The 14,507-nt window shown below is 43.0% G+C and overlaps 2 protein-coding genes across 3 annotated transcripts; one reads left to right on the top strand and one right to left on the bottom strand.

Annotated features, from left to right (window-relative positions):
• Positions 1 to 52: 52 nt before the first annotated feature.
• XPC (XPC complex subunit, DNA damage recognition and repair factor) lies at positions 53 to 9,441 on the bottom strand. Of its 2 annotated transcripts, none has more exons than XM_059480315.1 (16): positions 9,296 to 9,441; positions 8,516 to 8,717; positions 8,190 to 8,323; positions 7,804 to 7,927; positions 7,217 to 7,301; positions 6,581 to 6,738; positions 6,269 to 6,389; positions 5,984 to 6,073; positions 4,643 to 5,569; positions 4,018 to 4,178; positions 3,698 to 3,779; positions 3,131 to 3,265; positions 2,467 to 2,636; positions 2,178 to 2,271; positions 1,875 to 1,964; positions 53 to 1,318 (listed from the first exon to the last, which is right to left on the bottom strand). In XM_059480315.1, the coding sequence occupies exons 1-16, from the start codon at positions 9,402 to 9,404 to the stop codon at positions 1,109 to 1,111; spliced, it is 2,892 nt and encodes a 963-aa protein (XP_059336298.1). In that variant the 5' UTR covers positions 9,405 to 9,441; the 3' UTR covers positions 53 to 1,108. The 2 variants fall into 2 exon arrangements, with proteins under 2 accessions (XP_059336298.1, XP_059336299.1); XM_059480316.1 differs by lacking the exon at positions 9,296 to 9,441 and adding an exon at positions 8,912 to 9,063.
• A 61-nt stretch (positions 9,442 to 9,502) lies between these two features.
• LSM3 (LSM3 homolog, U6 small nuclear RNA and mRNA degradation associated) lies at positions 9,503 to 12,916 on the top strand. The gene is made up of 4 exons (XM_059480217.1): positions 9,503 to 9,541; positions 10,951 to 11,061; positions 12,123 to 12,218; positions 12,505 to 12,916. Exons 1-4 carry the CDS (start codon positions 9,521 to 9,523, stop codon positions 12,583 to 12,585), a joined length of 309 nt encoding a protein of 102 aa, XP_059336200.1. The 5' UTR covers positions 9,503 to 9,520; the 3' UTR covers positions 12,586 to 12,916.
• The last annotated feature ends 1,591 nt before the right edge of the window (positions 12,917 to 14,507 follow it).

Below are 14,507 nucleotides of genomic sequence, written 5' to 3'. Positions count from 1 at the left end.
TATTTTAAGGAAACTGGGAGTTACCTGTGTATTCCAAAAACAGACAACATACTATTTTTTCCAAACTTTATTTTGTTCTACAAATACAGTACAAAAATAGATTTTCTTCTGAACATAGTTACATGAAAGCCATTTTCTTACATCTCCTACTCTGTGACAATGTCTAAATTATTTTCCCCTCCATTTTTGAAGAGACTGTGTCAGTGGTCTTTAGATACATACTGCCAAAGACAGATCAGTATTTCTACTACAAAAGTGCAATAAAAGCTTATGTAGATTTAATATTCCTCTCTCAACAGATTTTTAATGCTATGGTACTGGATCACAAGAATTCTGTGGTTCTAGTGAATTTTGTTCCATCAGTGAGATTCAGCCAGTTTTATGTGTTTTGCTCCAGAAAAGGATCTTGATAAGCAACAGAAGCAAACATATATATATTCAAATTGCTTAAGAAGACATATTGAAGCCTAAGCTGGTAATAAGGACAGGGCTTCTCCCTTCCACAGCACAAGATTTCTGAGAGCAAATAAAGATGGCAGGCTCAAAAGCCAAACTTACATTACAAAATGCAAGTACTCTTTAGAAAATACTAATTCTTCCATATTCTGATTTTCGGGGTTTGTTTTAGACCTCAAAGGAAGTGTTTCCCCCTTGAGACAGGCCAGAACTCTACCTCACCACTGATTTGGGTAAGCTATGGATCAAAGCAGGCATCAGCATTCCTTTGGCCACCTCTCTGCAGACATAAAAAGCAGCTGGATGCTTCAGTTCTGAGCAAGCAGGAAAAATAAAAACAAGAAAAATGGGAAATGAGACTGTTGATGACAGGAGTGCCTCAGGAAACTCAACTATTAGTGCTGAGTGATACAAAAGAGAGCCAAAACCCCAACAAAGCAAAGTGATCTTGGGAGGTGCAAGGTCCAAGGACAAAAGGAAGAATCTGATACCCAAGTGATACCTGTGATCTCAAAGGAAACTGGACACTGAATTAGGTTGGTCCCTGCCTGCTCAGAAATACAAGTGCAGAGGAAGAGCCCAAGGCCCTAACTGGTCAAGGATACTTTTATAATGTTTCCTGCACCTGAGAACACCAAAGAAAAGCTTGTGATCACAATTTCTCAAAAGGGAACAACTGAGCTGCTTCTCCTCTCTTTTCTCGCTTGCTCTTTTTGGTTTTTATCTCTTCTTGTTTCTCCAGCTGGCGGTTCTGGGGCCAATACATGGCTGTGTTCCCCACTGTGCTCTCTGAGCTCGGAGCTCCTTCTTCATCAGAGGAGAATCCCCCTCCTTTCTCTGTCTCAGGTGCTGATGGCTCAGTCTGGAAAAAATAGGTGTGAAAATCAGAAAGTCACTCTAAAAATCACTTGTAACTGCCCCTTTCTAAAAGGGCTTGTCTTCGGTCACAGTGACAATGAGTGACCTTACAGAAGTTGCTTGCTCTGGTTTGAGCTTCCCACCAAAAGTGCTTATATTTCTCAACACCAAACATGCTTGCAACACAAGCATTTTTGACAACAGAAGCATAAAACCAACCTGTTTTAAAAAGATCAGGCTTTTCATCTTCTTGCAAAAAAATTTAAGAACTAAAACATCTAACTAAAAGAAAAAGTGCCCTACTCTCCATCTGTTAGCTACATGCTAAGCTTAGAGGAATAAATCTAGGAAGATGCATGACAAAACAGAAAACAGTAATAAAATTAAAAGCATTCATTCCTTTTTAAACAGTAACAAATCTTTGATGAACATGACCACACTGAACTTCTGGCCTAGGGTTTTTGACTAGCTGAAGACTTGAGCAACTACAGTCTGGAAATTTTATTCTACAGTTAAAATAACCTGTAGAAAAAGAAATTACTAATAGAAATGCAGGATACCTTGATGGAGTAGCGTTGCTTCAATCTCTCTCTGATGAGAAGTCCTTTTGTCAGCAGCTTCCAATTACCCAGAGCTCTTTTCTCACGTTTCTGTGGGGGATTGTTATGGGAAAGGGAAAAATTTACTACTGTGAGTTTCAATGTATCTATGCACACAGAATAGGAAAGCTTTAGGATTTTTAAACGGTCATCAAAAAAGCCTCGTGCTTGTTACTTACACAGCCCACTCTGTTTGACTGCCCACTTTCAGTGAAATTTACTTTGTAAATGTAACAGTAAGGAAGCTGCAAAAATAATTCTCACCTCCTTCTCCTTCTTTTCTATTTCTGCTTGTTCATTCTCCCAGGCAGCAACAAGGACCTCTTTATACTCCTCACACACCACATAGCCATCAGTACTAGGAAGGAGAACACAATCCTCTGTCAGCTGTAAGAAGGCAAAAGAAAGGGAGCAAATGTCTGCTGACCCAGCCCAAAAGCTACTGTCTGTCTCAAAGGATCTACAACAGCTCCCATGTTTCCTTTAACACAAGATACACAAATTCTGCAGGACATCAACATCTGACAAGTGCAACAAAGCAGCTTTTACATACACTGGGTGTGAGTAGCCTCCATGAAAATCAAATCCAGTGATGGCTTGAGCACAGTCAATGTTCAACTTCCGTGCCACTCTGTTGAGGTTTGGCAGTTTTAGCTGCACACAGCCCACAGGTAACATGGATGGCAAGAAGAGATACACATTTCCATATTCATTCCGAGGAACCTGTTATGGCAAGATTAAAGAGAGATGGTGATAATCCTGCTTTCTGGAGAGAGGTGAAAATACCTGCTGCAACTCAGGGACTCTCCCCGTCCTGGCCTGCTATATTCCACTCCAGTATTCAATCAATATTCACATGACAAGGTAGATTTTAGCTGCACAGTTATCTCCTAGCAATGTCCTCTGCCCAAGCTTTGCTACTCAGGCTGTAATGCAGAGAATTAGCAAGGCAAAACATGGGCTAGGAAGATCAGATCAACAAAATGTTGACTTTAGCAGTCTGCAATCATAACCTTTCAAGTGAGTACTTGTGAGAGAAAGCCTCAGTAAAGTTTTGACTATTTCCTCCTGTGAACATTCACCTCTGAACTCTTAATCCCGAATCCAGATAGTACTGACTGATCTCACGTCTGAAACGTACAACTTCTGGATAAACAAAGCCCAGAGCTCCACACAAACCCCTTCCTTTAGCAGCAGCCCTCTGCTTTCCCAGCTACCTTTCCATCCACTGCTATGGGAGGCTGGTACTCCTCTGTCTGCCAGCGGCCGAACAGCGCCAGGTCCTCCCGGTCCCGGTTGGCCGGCTCTGCCAGGCGCGCCTTCCTCGCCCGGTTGGAAAATCCTTTCACCATCTGCAAATACAACAGCCAGGCCTGGAACATCACAAGAAGCTGGCAGTGGTTTCAGGTTTTCCTAGGACACCAAAGGAGAAGGTTCCGGGAGAGGAGAAATGCTATTTCCTAGCTTCAATATCCATTGCCTATAAATGACAACTCTTGGCACCTGTAAGCAACAGGCAGAGATCCAGCAGTGCACATAAAACACTGGGATGCCTCTGGAGAAGGTGAAAAGGGAGCAGTTCTGCAGATACCCTTGGGGTGGGAAAAAAACAAAGCTGGGCTTTGGGCAGGATGTAGGAACTGCAGGCACAGCAGGCAGACAGTACAGCTAGCACAAACCATGCAAGCACGTGTGAAATCTAAAGATAACAAAAACCAAAACAGAACTGAGCTTGAGCTTTAGAGGGCAGATGGATTGCACAGGAGGAAGTCAAACCCTCTTACCTTGTAAGGCACTTCTCCAATCCTCACCACTCGAGCTTGCTTCAGCCAAGTGTCCCTGGAGTGCAGCGTGTGTATACAGTCTCTGAAAAGGCCAGAAAGAAGCAAATGTAAGAGTTTTCAAGTCATCCCTAACAGATCCACAATAAACTTATATTAGGAATAATAAAAAAGCTGTATCTTAATGATACACAAATGCTGTCAGAGCAGCTAAGTGCCTCACCTGTTTATGCATGAGGCCTGAGACTACTGCTGATACCATCATGCAAATTAGCTCTCCAGTTACAAAGATCACAGATGCAAGTGATATTTAACTCACTCACCTGGAGTAGACAGCCTCTCCCCTGCAGTACCCCAAGATAGCAGCTGTCTCAGGATAGATAGCCTGGAATTTCAAGAGGTGCCTCTTCAGTGCATAGAGAGGGTGGTTTTTGTACTCTCCAATTGCTGTTGGTAGAGGTTGATCTTGAAGCTTCACTTGAAACTGTAAGAATTATACAGAAAAGAGTAATTTCACAACTTTTTCACCACCCTCTGTAAGAAAATAAGAATGAATCAAAAGAAAAAAAAAGCCAGAAACTTAGCAGAGGAGCCAACAGACCAAAACACTCTTGCAGCAAATAAGTACTTAGATGTGTACCCTGACCTATGTACTTCAAAAACTATCTCTGAGAAGAGGAATGCTAAACACTACACAAACTTCACTAGTAAGTTTCCAGCACAAGCTGTGCAGTACTTCTGCTATGCAAACTTGTCTGAACAACCTCCATCATTTCATATTATTTCAATTTACCACTGCATGTTCCCTTATATTCAATCTCAACATTTCAAGTTCAAATACAAACCTCCTTCCTCATGGAAAGAGACTTCTAATGCTTTTTGCCTGAATGAGGATCCAGGGACTGGACTCCTGGCACTACATGCCCTGAACAACCTACTGCCATTTACCTCATTTTCTTCCTTCTTGTCTCTCTCCACATAGGGACTTTCATAGGGTTGCAGTGTCTCTTCCCACCACTCTGGGTCCACACGGCTCTTCCTTGTTGAGGTCATCCACACTGGGTCATATCTTTGTGTCACATCCCTGACACTCCCATCGTTGTCAAACCCCACAACGTAGAAAAGTGGCTTTGTGGCATGTGCAAAGCACAGCTGGGGCTGGCCCACATTGCCATGAACACAGTCTACACAAACCCACTTGTCCTCAGGCTCAAGAAAAACCTCCAGCCACTGGTCTGTGCCCATGGCTTTCCTCACTTCCTGCTGTCCTTCATCCTCATCACTAGAAATGATTTTGTTTCTCTTCTTCTTTGCTTGAGGCAAGGCTGGAGTTGTACTTTTTGCTGACTTAGCTCCACACAAATTTTCTGATTGCCTTGTTTCTGAAGTCTCAGTTTTTGACCTTTTCACAGCTGTCAGTTCTGAATTCTGGGAGGCCTGTGAGCTTCTCCGCCTCTTAGGGACACTTTCAAAATCCTCATCAGAGACATCACTCTCCTCCTCTGAAAGCTCAAAGTCCGAAGCACTGCCCTCATCACTTCCACTCTCTTCCTTGTAACACACTTTGGAGGCCACTCGTCTCCGGCGGTCATTCTTGGGCCTGACTGGCACATCTTTTTCTGCTGGACTGCTCTCATTCTTTGATTCCTTCTGCTCCTGGCTACCTTTAGTCAGCTTTGACTTTTGTGTCCTTTTGGTCTGGGCAGTTTTGGATTTCTTTGGCTCCTTGTTGTTTTCTTTGCTCTCTGAGGATTTCTCATCCTGCTTGGCTTTTTTGCAGGGGCACGCTTTTGCCACAGCTTTGGGTGTTGTGGCAAAACTCTCCTGTCCCTCAGAGATGCTGCTGTGAGACAGCCTCTTGGATGAGCTCTTTCCCTGCAGGGAAACAGGCCAGGTCACTTTTATCACCACAGCTAAGAATATGGTAAAAAAAAGACTGAAATCAGCCCAAGGTTCATGCAGATCTAAGGTTGGCAGACACGGTCAATTCATTTGAAAACTTCAGGCAACAGGCTGCAGAGAGGTGTACTCATGCAGCAAGAGTTGCCATGTAAGTTTTAAAGAAATGTAAACCCACTGAAACGTTAAGAAATCTTTGCTGAAACACAGAAATTAGTGGCTTTTTTAAAGAAGAAAATTAAAAATTAAGGGTGCGCACTTTCTGCAATGTAGACAGAACCTTGGTTCATGCAGTAAGTGATTCACTGTAAGCTATAATAGCCAGAAAGTTTTTTTAATCCTACTAAATCAGTGGCCTATTCCTTATCCCACACAAACAACAAAAACTACCTTTGGTCTTGTCTCCTTGAGAGGAATAGGCTGAAAAGACAGCACGAGGCGACACAGCAGTTGTAAAGCTCGCAGAATAATTAAAAATATCTGCAAAACAATTTAAATTGAGTCATTTAATCACAGGAGATCTCGAGATAAAAATACAATAAAAATAAAAAGCTGCAGAATCACTTAAGTCCCCAATCTGCTTTCTTCAAATCCACTCCTCCCACCACTTTGTGTATGACACAGCATCCGAACTCACCAACCAACCAACCAACCCTGCACTTCCCAGTCTCTTACATGAACAAGCTCCTCCTCATCCTGTGCAGCATAGATGGCAAACCTCCTCTCCAGTGTTGACTGAAGGGGCTCTCCTTTTTCAGTGGAAAGCTCATCATTGACAGTGAAGGTTCCAACAAACCTGAAATACAAGACACCTGCTTATTATCCAGTGTTTGTGACTGTATTCTTAAACTTGAGTTCACCCTCTCCTTCTCTAAAAAGGACAGCCCCGCTCACCCTTGTACACAAAATTTAAAAAACCCTTTTGCTAGTTACAGTTACCCTTCTCCCTGAACCCTTGCTCTACATGCCATCAGAAGGGAGTTTTACCATTTCACCAGGTTGGAAAGGTAGACAAGGCCCACTTGGCCTGCAGGCACCTGGGTGAAACGTGCGGGGACAATGGACAGAGCGATGGCGAGGAGATCTGGCTGGCTGCAGATCCTGTTCCTGTAGAAACCATTTGCCAATAAACACAGCAAGTGAACCTGAGAGAGAAGAGTTTAAAAGTGAGTTCACAAGAGATTTTCCTTATTGGAACTACTGCCCATGGTAAAGCAAAGAATATTTCACTGCTCCTTTTAACAGAGGTGACAATGAAGCCTCCCAAGCACTCTCAGTGCTGTCTTCAGAAGACAGCAAAGCACTGAAGTTTTTGCAAGTGTCTCCTGCTCTACACATCTGGCAGTTTAATCCCAACAGAATGAGAAGATATCCCTCTATGGAGAAATATACATCCTACTCACATATTCTTTGAGTCAGAATTTTACTAACACAGGCACTGGTGTTTCCAATTCACAGTTTAAGAGGAAGCTTAATGAGCATCTGTCAGGACTACAGATTCTTTATTTTTTCGCCTCTAGCCATTCTAACTATTTTATAAAAATTAGTTTCTTTTGATTACAAATCAGTTCAGACACCTTTATGCTCAATTTCTTCCCTGCCATGCTTCACTGTGACAAATACCTTGTGTGTGTCCTCACGAACCTCCTTGCTGAAACGTTTCATCATTCTCCGAAGGTACATCTCAAACTCAGCTTTCCTTTTTTCTCTGCAGAAGATTACAAAATAAAGGGATGTTATGGGATTTCTGTGGACCTGCCTTTCTTGATTCCTGAACTGGGTCAGTTCACAAAGAGAATCCATCCCAGAGAATCTTCTGTGCACACTTAAGGAAAGGTTTAGTGACAGGCTATGTGAACAGGCCGTTAAGGGTTTGCAATAACACAATGTCATTCACCCACAGCTCTCCTTGCAGAGATCTCCTGCTGTCCCTTCAGGGAAATGGAGACAGTAAAACACAATGGAGTTATACACTTGATTTTCAAGGAAGCTGAAAAGCCTCCTCCATTCCTGCCAACTTCCACTGAAGATTTCTGGTAGAGCTGTCAGTGTGTAAACTGTTCTTCATCCCACAACCCTCCATCACTCCAACTCAATGGTCTGCACCAAGTGGAGATTTTCACCTGAACACAGCAAGTCAGTGACAGTCAAGACTTGGAGTATTTTTAACTTCAGCCTTTAGCAGCCCTCCACCACCTCCCTGTTCTTACCTCCTCTCTCTTTTCTTCGCCTGCTCTGGGGTTTCAATCTCTATCTCGACAGGATTGCTTGGCAGCCCCACTGATGGAAGAGCAGCAGCTTCTTCTAACTTATCTGTAGCAGGTTCCTGAAGTTCTGTAAAATAAAATATTAAAATATAAGTAACCATGGAATAGATTACCAGGGAAGACTGATGATTGGATAAAACCTATGTTTTCCTTCTCAAGTGTTCAAACAAGTTTAAATAGAACACATCCAGTAACTGTGAGCTCTTGGATCTTCCATAACACTGTGTGTGCTAAGTTATTTGAAATAACTGTGGGATGCTGGACACCTGCTGTTGAAGAATCACAAGCACTTAAAAAGTGCTTAACATGAAAAAATATGCAATTGTTACCTTCCACATCCTCCCACTCATCTTCACTTTCATCATCATCATCATCGTTGTCAGTATTGTCTTCATCCATCTCTTTTTTAACAGGAGATTCTGTCTCTAATTTCATCTCCTTCTGAGGATGCTTCAGTGAGTCACTGTTAAAATCATCAAAACAGTGGTAGCATCAGGAAACAGAGGTGCTTGTTTATCAAAGACTAAAAATAGGGAAATAAATCAAGCATGACCTCTGCATCAGTAACAACAGACTGAGAATTTGACAATCAAATCACAGAAAGAAATAATAATAACAAAAAGGTCTTATAGACTTGAATGATAAAAAAATTCACCTGCATGTTTCCTCTTTGATACAATTCTCTTTATTTCTAGCATTCTTTTTACTTTCTTTTACTTGTGATTTTGCCTCTTCTCGTTTTGAAGGTTTGGAAGTTTTTGCTGAGTTGGAAACTTCAGTATCACAATCATCTCCCTTTTTCCTAGCTGGAGCTTTTGAGGTCTTTTTTATACTGGGCTTTTTCTCTTCAAAATCATCTGCACGTGATAAAAGAAATTAAGATTAATGTTAAAGGATGGAGTTTCATCTCCATGGCAAACTGAAACAACATCTCCAGGGACTTCATTAGAAGCAGCTTCAGAAGAACGAGAGCACTCTCAATGCTGAGGATGTCATTGTTTACAAATAGGCAGGATGTGAACAGTGAGACTATCTGGAGGGAAATACTTACGTAACTCACAAGAAGTACTTAAAGACTCCTGTAGTCCTACCGATGGAGTCGGCAGAAAACCAAGCATCGTGCCTGCCACTCACAACAACTTATCACGGCGTGACTCTGCTCAGGAGAGCGCGGCCGAGATGAAACAACCCTGCACGGGCTGCTCAGCCTTTGCAACGTGCGGGGCCGCCTCAAACGGGTTTAACGCTCAGGATCTGGGGCACTGATCCCACCACAGATAACAAACACAGCCGATAACCCAGCCGATAACAGCCGCCCTCCAGCCCGGCGTGCCGTCCTTCCCGAGGTGCGCTGTCCCCGACCCCGCGGCCGGAGCGGCCCGAGAGGCGGCGGTGGCGCAGCTCCGGCCCGCCACGACCTCCCCACCGCACTCACCCTCCTCCTCCTCCTCCTCCTGCTCCTCCTTCTCCTCCTTTGGCAGCCTCCCGGAGCGCCTCTTTTTGGCGGCCGCGGGCCGGGGCGATGCTCGGCGCTTTCTGGCCATGGCGCTGCAGGCTCGGGCAGCTCCGGCCCGGCCCCGCTCTACGGAGGGGAGGGAAGGGAAGGGGAAGGGGCCGGGCCATAAAGTCTCGCGGGCGGGCACGGGAGGCGGTTTGAAAGATGGCGGATGAGGTGGACCAGGTGAGCGGCTCTCGGCTCTTTCAGCTTTTTCAGCGGCTGCAGGGGAGGCAGCTCTGGGCTGCGTGGCTGGGCCGGGCCGGGCACGGCCGGGTCCCCCGTGAGGCGCGGCCCCGGGAGCGCTTCCCGTGCGAGGGGAAATTCCCGCTCGGCCGCGGGGCTTGTGTCGCTGCCGGGGCGCGGGCAGGGCTCGTTGCGGGCCCGCTGACCCCGGGCACTGCCGGGGGAGGGAAAGGGGAAAAGCTGCCGAGGGCAATGCGCTGGGTTCTGAAGGACGGGGTAGCTAGAACGGGAAAATGGGATATATATGACATATGGAAGATCTGGAGGAGGTCCTCCCCCTTTTTTAGTTGTGATCCTCGCAGTGCGCCTTTCTCACACCACGGGGCCTCAGGCCGCTGTGTGTTGGGGTTTCACGGCAGCCTCGGGGCCCGGCCTGGCTGCTGTGCGGCCCAGCGAGGGCTCGGCAGCGGGGAATGTGCGGGGCAGGGTGCCTGAGAGCCCCTGAGTGTGTGCCCGTGTTAAAAATAGCTTAGAAGCTGTTGCAAAATAGTTAATAGATCGTTAAGCACGTACTGTTAGTTTGGTCGTGGTAAAAGAGGTTAAAAGAGTAGTTATAAGAAATAGGGTACTCAACGTACCTCAGTAAAATGCAGCACCCCCCAAGCGAAATGAGCCAGCCTGAACAGAACTGTAATGGGCTAATCAACCGCCTTAAACCTTCATGCAAATGAAGAATCAAAAAGAAATCAACCCAAAGGGACAAAAAACAGGATAAAAAGGGGCTTCTGAGCCACTGAATGTGTGCCTCTTCATCTGGGACATCGCTGCTGAAAAGAAGCCCCAGCGCCGGCGCTGCAGCACCCTTGACAGGAACGCTCCTGCTCGGCCCATGGGCCCCCTTGCTTTAGGCCTTTCTTTTTCTTATAATAAATGCTGAAATCACTTTAGTACCGAGAGCCTGCTGCCATTTTTATCACCCGGGTACTGCCCTGTGCCGGCACCACTGTCAGCATGGGTTTGGCTGGTTCAGCTGCACCGTGCCATGGCACAGCTGTGCTGCTGGTTCCTGCAGTGTAAACTGTGGCTGCTGGTAGGAAAAAGAGTTCACAGAGTTAGAAAATAGATTGTGTTAGAAGGGACCCTAAAGATCATCTCATTCAATCCCCCTGTGTGTGAGGAATGATTTGCTGCAGAAAACTGAAATCTTTTGACTCACATTGCTCAGGGCTGGTAAGTGTCAGTGGAGTGATAAATCAGCAGCACTCAGGTTCACCAGGATGTGATGGAATGATTTGAAGTATTTGCACCTGTGTTTTCACTCCTTTGTTTTCTGTGTCTCACAAAAATTGAGGAATGGAAAAGTTCACTGGCTTCTTCTGTACAAATAATGCTTTTATTTTTTTTTTTAGCAACAAACAACAAATACTGTAGAGGAGCCACTTGATCTCATCAGACTCAGTCTAGATGAGCGAATCTATGTCAAAATGAGGAATGACAGAGAGCTTAGAGGCAGATTACATGTAAGTAAAACTTTAACAACATTGTCATGCTCATTCAGCTAAGCACTGGGCAGGCTTTCTTTATGTACAACAGTCTGTTAAACAAATTTACCTGTAATATTCCACTGGTTGTTGAAAAAATAGTTTTAAACATGAGTAATTGCATTTCATGCTTGAAAATGCAGAAGTGGTTGGAGGAAGTAGCTTAAGAATTGTCTTAGTTGCCATAACTGTAATGTGATTGGTGAAAAAATCTCATTTCCTCAGTACTTTGTCAGCTGTTAACTGCTTCCTGAGAAAATCAAGAGATGTATTTTGTTTTTCTTATCTCCTGAATGATACCAAGCAACTGATTTCACTGCTTTTGGCTTCTATTTCTCTGTGAAATAAGCAATAATGCTGCAGGCCTCTTCATGTGATGTACCCTGAGGCCTCTTCTAGACTGAGGTCATCATTATCATACAAGAATCCCTGAAGGCACACCCTGGGAGGTGTGATGGGACTGGTGCTCAGCTGGGTTCTCAGATTCTTACTTTCTGTTAAGTCAGAGTGCTGTGCTCTGCTGGGGAAGAGAACCAGTTATCCCATGAGTTAACTGGGCCTCAACTCCTTTGGAAACACAAAGATGATGAGGGATCCATGAGGGACACATGTAGTTTGCAATGTATTTTTGTAAGGATTCTGGGACGTGTTCAAGGTTTTGTAGCACTGTATGAGAAGCAGCTTTCATACTCTGTGAGTTGCCCCAGGAAATCAATTCCAGGAGGCTGGACTGGCAGCAGTGTGGAGCTGCTTTAGTGTTAACAAAGTCTGTTTGTCTCTGAGGTCTTGTAAGTGCTCTCACAGAATGCTTCAGAGCTGTTTTCTGCAGGTGTTTCAGTAAATGTAAATGTCATGCATTCTTTTTCCTGCTGCAGAGTTCTCATTTGTTTATGGTTGTGTTGAGTTGTAACTAGAACTGATAGTGCTGTGTTTTGGTCAGACTAAACTGTTTATGTCTGAGAGTCTTGCTAAAATTCTCATTTTAATAAACTCATGTTTGAAGTTTGGAAAATATAATAAACTAAACTTAATTTCTACAGGCATATGATCAGCACTTAAATATGATTTTGGGTGATGTGGAAGAAACTGTGACTACAATAGAAATTGATGAAGAAACCTATGAAGAGATTTATAAAGTAAGGACTAAAAAAGGAGTTAATTTATCCTCACAGGTTTTTTTTTATTTAAAACTACACTGTGTTATATTGTTAAAGTAGTTTATTGCTGACTGTTTTTTGAACCAAGCTCTAACAGGATTTGGACAAACTGTTACGAAAGTACACAGGACATCTAGAGACTTGGTGTTAATTGTTTTGATCTCTTTAGCTTGCCAGAACATTGAGTGTTTGTTGGAGTTGTTTCAGGTGTGTTTTTATGACATGAATGTTCTGTAAATGTAAACTTCTCTTTCCTTCTTCACAGTCTACCAAGAGGAATATTCCCATGCTCTTTGTCAGAGGGGATGGTGTTGTGCTTGTAGCTCCTCCACTGAGGGTTGGTTGAAGCAACAAAGGACTTAACCTTCTTGGAAAGTTCCAGACTTTTGGACAGTGGTTCATGTTTCAATCATGTCTCAAAATTCTGTAAATGTTTTTTATAGGATATTTTTGTCAGTTCTTTTGAAAAGGGGAGGGGAAGGGGAACCAGTTTGTCTTGCAGAAAGTACATTTCAATTGAAGCAGTGTAAAACCCCACTTGATCTCAGAATTAATGTAAACTGCTGTAAATTGCATTCCTTGTCACATTCAGTAAAAGAATCCCTAATTTTTTTTCTATCTTGGCAGTAGCACTGTCTTTTTTTTGTTGTTTTAAATAAATTTTGGTTTGTCTTTGAGGTTTGATTTGTCATGTTTTTTGTGTTGGTGGGGGTCTGTGTTCTTCCTTAGAGCTAGTGCTTTATTAGATTATAGTATCAGCCTCACAGTCAAAGAAAGCAATATCTTCAGTGGGGTGTTTTAACTTCTGTCCTTACTAATACCCAAGTCTTGCAGATTACTGGTTTTGGGGACAACACTACATCAATCAATGTGATTTATGGCTCTGTGTTCAAATTTGTGATGTGTATCCTCATTGTAGGGAAATGGTGTTTATATGAATCTTCCACCTAAGATGAAGATGGGCTTCAGTGCAACGTTTTCAGATATTTTCATTGTGGCTTTGTTAACAGTTGCAGTTTGCAAGGCCATAAGTAGAGACTGAGGTTGTTGCTCACATGCTGTTGAGTTGCCTGCTGCATTCATTTCCCACTGTTTGTACCATGTTTCAGTTCTTGAAGACATGAAATTCTGCTGGATGCCTAAGGATGCTCATAAATTATCTGTAGTGAAGGTGCACTAGGACCTGAACAAAGCTCTTTTTTAATGCATACTTTCTCATGCCCACCTTGTTTGCAGTTTACTTTCCTTCTTGTGTGAAAAAAGGACATTCTGCTATAATTATGTTTTAGAGTTATATGAGAGATGTAGGTCTCCACTTCCTACAAAGCTTGACTTTTGATTTAAACTTAATTATTTAGGTTCTCTGTAGGGTTAGCAAAAGCAGCTTACTCTGGCACTTTCTCCTACAGTTAGAAATCTTCATAAAAGGCTGTAGCTTGAGGCAGTGCTGAGGAATTCAAGGTCTGCCAATAATTTTTTTCTCCATTCCTTTTTGTACTTGAATTTTTTGTATTGGAGGACTGACATGATACTCAAAATGCTGTCAAATCAGGAATTTCTGCCTTAATAAATTTTAGAATTCATATCTGTTAATAACACTCGTAGAGTCTGAGAATGACAATGGATGTGAGTCCCACACATACCCTTTACCTGAGCCGTATTTGCCAGCATAACACAGTAATCTGTATGTACAATATTTTTATATCACAGGATATCAGCATAGTGGAAAAGTCAGCTCACCTACATAAATCTCTGGAAAACTCATTAAAAATTATCTCATTTGTTACTTGCTACTTTTTAAGTGAGAGATCATGGTGGTTGGCAGCTCAATTATTGTCTAATTGATTTCTTGGGTATTTACTGCCTAATGATAAAGATCTGTTATTGTTTTGTGTTACTTAAGTGACCAGTAGCATCCTTGATCCTCTGATTTGAAATGAGCTGTCTGGAGCAGGAGCCAGTCTAAGTCTCTCCATCATAAATGTGGATTAAAAACAAAAAGAAAAAAACAAACATCCTTTCCCAAACAAACAAACCCCCACCAAAACAAGAAAACAACAGAAGAACATCACCCTAAATGAACTCCTGAAAAAACCAAACAACAAAGCCCCCAAATAAAGTTTTAAAAATCCAAAGCATTTCAAAAGTTTTTTGCAGTCTGGTCTCTTTCATATTGTTCTTCCTACTTTTTGATCATATGTTTGCTGTATTAACCATTTGTCAAGATATCTATTCCTGATGAGTTTGAAAAATAATTTATGTTAATTT

Source organism: Ammospiza nelsoni, chromosome 11, assembly GCF_027579445.1.
Source record: "Ammospiza nelsoni isolate bAmmNel1 chromosome 11, bAmmNel1.pri, whole genome shotgun sequence".
NCBI classification, from domain to species: Eukaryota; Metazoa; Chordata; class Aves; order Passeriformes; family Passerellidae; genus Ammospiza; species Ammospiza nelsoni.
Note: the sequence above shows the minus strand (reverse complement) of the source record. Positions and strands in the feature narration are given on the sequence as shown.